This window comes from Salvelinus namaycush, chromosome 16 (genome assembly GCF_016432855.1).
Source record: "Salvelinus namaycush isolate Seneca chromosome 16, SaNama_1.0, whole genome shotgun sequence".
Classification (NCBI taxonomy): Eukaryota; Metazoa; Chordata; class Actinopteri; order Salmoniformes; family Salmonidae; genus Salvelinus; species Salvelinus namaycush.
Genome location: NC_052322.1, coordinates 5,019,674 through 5,028,072, shown reverse-complemented (window position 1 = coordinate 5,028,072; position 8,399 = coordinate 5,019,674). Strand labels below are relative to the sequence as shown.

Here is an 8,399-nt window from a genome sequence, read left to right as displayed (position 1 = left end):
TCTCATAAGGACCGTCTCATAAGGACCGGTGTTTAGTGACACCGGCCCTATTCAATGGGTGCTGAGCCTTAGTAAATTCGTCAGTTATTTTGCGCTCTGGCACACAGACGAGAATGCTCTGAAATCGGAGTAGATAGCCAGAGTGAATTTACAACACACCCCATGTGTGTGCTGAGAGAATACATAATCCCAAGGGCCTTGTTAGTCATTGATGCCAGCAAAGGAAAGGACAACACACACAAAAGGCTGATAAAATATGGTTTTATTACTTTGTCCTTGTTACATTGCATAATAAAAGAAACCAGTTTGTAAAAAGCGCTGCCCTTGGAAAGTATAAAAACACACATGCCGGCCAGACAGCACTGGGGGTCTGAGGTGAAGCTGGGAAAGAGAAATCAGAATCCCCATTTACACCTGATACTAACATGCGTCCTTTGTCCTGATCTTGTCCACATTCCGATTGTGCCCAAAATGTTTTCAGGTGTAGCCGATTAAAAGACGCATTGTGATCCGATTGTGATCAGATATTCCTGACCACCTCTGGAGGTAGGCCTCATAAAAGGCATTATGAGTGCTGGTAACACTAACGCTGAAGGTAACACTAACGCTAAGCCCTCACTTTAGATTAGGTACAAACTAATGATTACTAAATGGTTTATAAGGACCTATATTAAACATCTTATTAATTATCTTATGAATCATTAATACATCAGTTAAAATATAAAAAGTTTATAAATGTGTGAATAACTTGGTTACTAACATTTACAAATGTGGGCGTAATGACTAAGTGTGAGGAAACTGTTTGTAAATGCCTTATGACAAAACCAACAGGGCAAAATTGGTTGAAATTTTATTTAATTGTAACCAGTTTTGCCAGCGCTGAAGTATTATTTAAGTAAGCAAGTTGGCTGGCACAAATCCAAGCCAGTCAGCAGACACAGTGCTGTGGTGGACATAAGTCTATGAAAGGTTTTCTAGAGGTGTTACGGAGTGCTTATGAATGTATTATGTAAACCTTATTTAGAGCCCACTTGTTTTCCCCCATCCATAAACACACAGTGAAGAGGAAGACGATACATGCACTTTGGTGCTGACATCTTGTAAAATAAAGACAGGGAATACTTGTGCAGAGAAAACCATGCACTCCCTCATGTGACATATAATAGTGACCCAATTCCATTTCGACCCCAAGTCTAGTTACCCTAATGCCCACCTAACAAAACGCTTCCCCTATATCTTTACTGGGAAGAGTTAATGCAATTAAAATGGTATTTCTCCCTCAACTGTTATACAGTACATATTTATTTATGACGAAGTCCTTTAATAATCAACTGGACTCGATTATAAACCCATTTATTTGGGAATTCAAAGCACACAGGATAAGTAAAAACCTTTTAAAATCTAAATTGGAAGAAGGATGACGCTGCTGTATTGTCCTGCTGGATTGATATGGAGTGCGAGGACTGCTACCCCTACCCAATTTGTGCAGTGATTATGTTCCCTATACGCCTTGAGACATCGGTTTATAGACCCGATCCCATTGTATATAGAACACAATCCGTATCTGGAAGCAAGTTAAGGTACATTTTGACCTCAGACTAATGTAATTTCTACTCCCAATAGTGGGAAATCCTTCCTTTGCACCCTCCAACGTAGACAAGAATTTTATCGCTGGGCAGAGGTTGGGATCCATAACATAGGGAATTTATACTTAGATGGGGTCTCTGCCATAGGCCCAGCCAATCAGAATGAGTTTATATCTACAAAAAGGGCTTTATTACAGGCAGAAATACTCCTCAGTTTCATCAACTTTCTGGGTGGCTGGTATCAGACGATCCCGCAGGTGAAGAAGCCGTATGTGGTCCTGGGCTGATATGGTTACATGTGGTCTGGGGTTGTGAGGCCGGTTGGATGTATTGCCAAATTCTGAAAAATGATGTTGGAGGCGGCTTATGGTAGAAAAATTAATGCTCTGGCAACCATTCCTGCAGGCAGCATGCCAATTGTATGTTCCCTCAATCTGTGGCATGGCGTTGTGTTACAAACTGCACATTTTAGAGTGGCCTTTTCTTGTCCCCCAGCACAAGGTGCACCTACGTAATGATCATGCGGTTTAATCAGCCACACCTGTCAGGTGGATGGATTTTCTTGGCAAAGGAGAAATGCTCATTAACAGAGATGTAAACAAATTTGTGCACAACATTTGAGAGAAATAAGCTTTTTCTGCATATGGAACATTTCTGGGATCTTTTATTTCAACACTTTACATGTTGCGTATATATATATTTATATATATGTTTGTTCAGTATAAGAAAACATCTACCTGCATTTGAGAATGTCAAACCTTCCATGTTTGATGGGTGCATTAAACTGTGCTCAGGATCAGACAAACTGATATCTCGTTTATATGACACATTTCAGTCCGTCTACCCACCCTCCACAGATCCTACTAAAGCAAAGTGGGAGGAAGAGCTGGACACCGAAATACCTGTGGCAGACTGGGAGGTTACCTTAAAATACATCAATACCCATTCAATTTGAGGGCTCCTGAGTGGCGCAGCGGTCTAAGGCACTGCATCTCAGTGCTAGAGGCGTCACTACAGACCCTGGTTAGATTCCAGGCTGTATCACAACCGGCCGTGATTGGGAGTCCCATAGGGCGGGCGCACAAATGGCCCATCATCGTCCGGGTTAGGGTTTGGCCAGGGTAGGCTGTCATTGTAAATAAGAATTTGTTCTTAACTGACTTGCCTAGTTAAATAAAGGTTAAATAAATCAAAAATATATAATAATTTACTCCAGGCATTGTTTGATACAATTTAAGGACTTTAAACTTTTTATTTATTTATTTTACCAGGTAAGTTGACTGAACACATTCTCATTTACAGCAACGAATTGGGGAATAGTTACAGGGGAGAGGAGGGAGATGAATGCGCCAATTGTACAGTACACTTATCTAAGACAAAGTTACATAGGATTTACCCCGAAGGGGACGGAAGCAAGTAGGGTGGGTGGGCTTATCCTTTTTGGGGGTATCCAAACTTCTTTGTTTGTTAATTGAATTAAGTCCGGGTTTGACCTTTTCTTCCCCTTTCCATACTATTTATGATATCTACTTTGTTTAAACATGTCAATCTGATAAATTATTTGTTACTGTTATCATATGTGTTCAAAAGGAGCTATCAAAAGGATTTGTACATTTGTAAACTTGAATCTTCATTTAAATATGAAACATATTTGAAACACAAAGCCCCAACGAGAGGGAAGGGCTAGAGGCTTGTTAAGTTAGAAGGCATGAGCCAGCGTCACGGTAACCGAGCCCTTCCTGGGTGTAGAGCCTATCTGGAGAGGTTGCGTGAAGGAGGCGGCTTTCATCATACAAGCCCCACCTCCTGCCAGACAGCAGTAAACCCAAACACTCAGGGTGAGGGAGGGGCTGGCCTCTGTCGCCTTGAGAACCGTTGGAAGTATGGCAGGGATGGAGAGGGGCTGGGAAAGATTTGGGATGTCCCCGGTCACCACCTGGTTCTCTACCAACCAATCGTTACCTGTACAACACAGGAAATAGTTAGGCAATATCCTATTTAATGGCACACATACAGTCAACTCATCATAGAATAATATAATATATAAAATAATGGATAACAAGCACACATTTCACTCTACCAAGACATAATATCTTAACACAACATAAATGGTAGTAGTATCTGTCGACAGACTGGGAAGCAACGACAATTTTTCGTCCCTAATAATTTGGACAAATCACGAATCACCAGTCATGCTTCTAAAATGCGCCACCATGTTTAAACAAATTCACCCTCAATCTGCATGTTAGTGTCAAAAGACTGTCGTTGACTCACTGTTTGTGATGGCTTATCAATCAAATTGAACGACTGCATTTAAAAAGCCCTACCATCCACTGATATTCCCTCAGAGAGCGAGAAACAAAGAGAGAGACAGAGATAAAGAGAGCTGCCTGACTTGCTGGCTGGCTCTGCTGAGTAATATACAGGAAATGTGGTGGGCTGTTACTCTATAGGGCTGAGTCACAGGCAGAACTAAACCTCCATACTTTCTTGGGCATGTGAACGCTCACTGACTATGTTCGCGTCCCAAATGACATTACTTTTGACCAGGGCCCATAGGGCTTTGGTCAAAAGTAGTGCTACAGTATACAGTGCATTTGCAAAGTACTCAGACCCCTTCCCCTTTTCTCCATTGTTACTTGACAGCCTTATTCATCAATCTACACACAATACTGCATAATGACATTGCGAACAAACAGTTAAAAAAAAAAAATGTTTGCAAAGTATTGAGGCTTTACTATGAGACTCAAAATTGAGCTCAGGTGCATTCTGTTTCCATTGATCATCCTTGAGAGGTTTCTACAATTTGATTGGAGTCCACCTGTGGTAAATTCAATTGATTGGACATGATTTGGAAAGGCACACACCTGTCTATATAAGGTCCTACAGTTGACAGTGCATGTCAAAGCAAAAACCAAGCCATGAGGTCAAAGGAATTGTCCGTAGAGCTCCGAGACAGGATTGTGTCGAGGCACAGATCTGGGAAGGGTACCAAAACATTTCTGCAGCATTGAAGGTCCCCAAGAACGTAGTGGCCTCCATCATTCTTAAATGGAAGAAGTTTGGAACCACCAAGACTCTCCCTAGAGATAGCCGCCCGGCCAAACTGAGCAATGGGGGAGAAGGACCTTGGTCAGGGAGGTGACCAACAACCCCATGGTCATATTGACAGAGCTCTAGAGTTCCTCTGTGGAGATGGGAGAACCTTCCAGAAGGACAACATCAATGCAGCACTCCACCAATCAGACCTTTATGGTAGAGTGGCCAGAGGGAAGCCACTCCTCAATAAAAGGAACATGACAGCCCGCTTGGAGTTTGCCAAAAGGCACCTAAAGGACTCTTAGACCATGAGAAACAAGATTCTCTGGTCTGATGAAACCAAGATTAAACTCCTTGGCCTGAATGCCAAGCACATTTATGGCCTGAATGCCAAGCTTCACGTCTGGAGGAAACCTAGCACCATCCCTACGGTGAAGTATGGTGGTGGCAGCATCATGCTGTGTGGATGTTTTTCAGTGGCAGGGACTGGGATCGAGGGAAAGATGAACGGACCAAAGTACAGAGAGATCCTTGATGAAAACCTGCTCCAGAGTGCTCAGGACCTCAGACTGGGGCGAACGTTCACCTTCCAACAGGACAATGACCCTAAGCACAGAGCCAAGACAACGCAGAAGTGGCTTCAGGATAAGTCTCTGAATGTCCTTGAGTGGCCCAGCCAGAACCCGGACTTAAAACCGATCGAACATCTCTGGAGAGACCTGAAAATAGCTGTGCAGCAACGCTCCCCATCCAACCTGACAGAGATTGAGAGGATCTGCAGAGAAGAATGGGAGAAACTCCCCAAATACAGGTGTGCCAAGCATGTAGCGTCATACCCTAGAATACCCGAGGCTGTAATCACTGCCAAAGGTGCTTCAACAAAGTACCGAGTAAAACAAAATACATTTGCAAAAATGTCTAAAAAACGGTTCTCTTTGTATTGTGTGTAGATTGATGAGGAAAGAAATCAATGTAATCCATTTTAGAATAAGGCTGTAACGTGGAAAAGGGGTCTGAATACTTTCCAAATGCACTTTATGTAGGGAATAGGGTGCTATTTGGGACGCTCCCATAGTCCCTGGGGACTCAAGCAGAATCTCTGGTGGTAGCATTCTACCCACAGGTTCCTGCAGCAGCTAACAAATTATAGGTGCTGTGTTCTTTCATTTGTCATTTCAAGTTAACCACTGTTCATACAGGTTGTGCTTTTAAATGTCCTCAGGCTCCCAGTGGAGACATTTAGAGGGAAATGGGATCTAAAATACTTGTTTTGACGCTGTGCATGGCTAACTTGACCGACTGTGATTCCTGTTCCATCATTGATCCAATAAATAGTTTTTTTTTTTAACCTAGATCGTATATCTCATAGACAGCAAGGCTTCTCCTCTTATCAAAATGAGCCTTGATGTCATTGTTGAATTCAATTTAATTATGTGGTCCCTTGTATTCTTGTGGTCGTGAATGAAGTAAATGTATGCATTTAAATCATTAGAACCTGAGGTGGCATTTGCAATCAATTGAGGGCCACAGAACCTCAATTACTTTATTACTTTTGATCAAAGCACAAATTATTGAACTTCACAAATAGTGGAAATAATTGATCAAGTAATTGACAAAGGAAAATGAGGTGTCCCGTCAATCCAACAGGATGGAATATCATTGACACAAAACCCCACTAACGCTGGTAGAACATCACTTTAACTCAGAGAACTGACGATGGGAGTAAATAAGGCCATTCACCGATGCAGTGAACGCTTCAAGGCATAGCCACGTTAGGCTATTTTGCCCAGCGGCACATTCCAAATATAAAAGATTGGAGTTTAGGCATCATTCATTGTAAGGGACGGGGCCATTGAACATAAGCTAAACAAATGCCTGGTTAGAGACAGCAGGAGCGGTAGAGATACTCTCAATGATCGGCTATGAAAAGCCAACTGACATATACTCCTGAGGTGCTGACCTGTTGCACCCTCGACAACTACTGTGATTATTATTATTGGCCATATTGGCCATATTCTGTTACAATCTCCACCCGGCACAGCCAGAAGAGGACTGGCCACCCCTCATAGCCTGGTTCCGCTCTAGGTTTCTTCCTAGGTTTTGGCCTTCCTAGGGAGTTTTTACCTAGCCACCGTGCTTCTACACCTGCATTGCTTGCTGTTTGGGGTTGTAGGCTGGGTTTCTGTACAGCACTTTGAGATATCAGCTGATCTAAGAAGGGCTTTATAAATACATTTGATTTAGAGAGAGACTGAGAACAGGAGTGCTTGAAGCTAAGGGTATGTCTGGAAAGAGGGAACAAAGCGAGAGAAAAGATGCAACTACATCAGTCAGCATGTCAATTTGTATTTCAACATATGGTGTGAGAGAGTGTGTGTGTGTCTGCTGCCTGGGACAATCTGGCACCATTTCTAAAATATCCTTCACTCCTATCCCAAGGGCTAGGCTGTTGTTTAACCATTTTAAAAAGATGGGTGTCGCCTGCCAGTGGGTTAGGTGGAGCTATTGAGAAGGCACGGCAAAAAGGGCCTAGGGATTGGGATGCCCCTACGACCTCCGATGTAAGGTTTATTTCATATCCAGGTTTGCTTTGACCTTGAATGGGGGAGTGGAAACTATAATGCCCCTCAAACCACAGCAATTTAACCAGAACATTCACTGGAGCCCATTACAGAACATTCAGATGAAAGGGAATGTTTTAATAATACTCTCTAACTTTTTCCAGCTTGAGGCATGAATGGGAACAGCTTCACAGTCACGTGAACAAGGTTATGTTTCAAAATGTTGACAACATTGTGCTCTACTGAACGTTACACTGGTGTAATTTTCATTACCTTCTGCTGACAGGGTCCAAAAGCTGGGTGCGTCTTCAGTGAGCTTGGTGCCCTCTGGTAGCGATAGCACCAGCTCCAAGTTGACAGTCTGTCCTGGTGACACTGCCAGTGGTGGCATCTTCACCCTTGAAGCAGATTTGGGGAGCTTGGGGACTTTACAAGGTCCAGAGGACTTAGTTGGTGCAGAGTCTACCGCGTCCTCCACTGAAATGGGGAACTACAAGAGAGGGAGAGAAGAGAAACACGTTTCTTTGGTGTTTCTAAAAGAGAAGCTGTATTAAAGAGTCAAAGGAAAAGCAAGCCCCATAACATCTATGGCTTTCCACTTGTTCTCTCTTAAAAAAAGTTTTCGAGCAGAGGTCCGGTAATTTCAAACCAAAATGTTTTCGGGCAAACGGTACTTTTTTTAATATGAAGGCTTCTGAAACAGATAGATAAATGCTTATTCACACACACAATAATGCTCTTTCTGTCACACACACCCCTCACCAGTGACACGGTCTTGGTGTCCAGGTCCAAGACTTTGAGGTGGTGGTTGTTGGTGTCAGCTACATACAGCACCCTGCCCCCCTCCCCGACACACAGGCCACCAGGCTCATTGAAGCTGGACTCAGTCAAGCTTGGCCCTAACACGTCACCAGCTTCCCCTGTCCCAGCCACAACCAGACACTGCCTGGTTTTTGGGTCCACCACTTTGATCTGAAACAAACAAACACAGCAAGGCTAAGAGGGATTTGATTTGTGAGTACTCTATACAACCAGTCCAAACATACATACACTCTGCCCTGGAGGCCTACTGTCTTCTCAAGAAGCAATCTCCAATCTCACAGCAGAGAATATGAAGGCTTTACATATGAATTGTCTATTGGCTGTTTCAGCGAAAACATCCAATGACACCCCACAAGCTCTTCCTCTTGATGCCTTTGTCACCGGATACTGA

At 43.1% G+C, this 8,399-nt stretch overlaps 1 protein-coding gene across 1 annotated transcript in view; it reads right to left on the bottom strand.

The window, feature by feature from the left end:
• Positions 1-2,695: 2,695 nt before the first annotated feature.
• nhlrc2 (NHL repeat containing 2) overlaps positions 2,696-8,399 on the bottom strand; it is a 49,475-nt gene continuing 43,771 nt past the window's right edge. The window contains exons 10-12 of the mRNA XM_039010360.1: positions 7,949-8,158; positions 7,460-7,676; positions 2,696-3,548 (exon numbers count right to left, since the gene is read on the bottom strand). Of these exons, the coding sequence (XP_038866288.1) occupies positions 3,286-3,548; positions 7,460-7,676; positions 7,949-8,158 (690 nt within the window). The 3' untranslated portion in view covers positions 2,696-3,285. The remainder of the gene's footprint in view (positions 3,549-7,459; positions 7,677-7,948; positions 8,159-8,399) is intronic.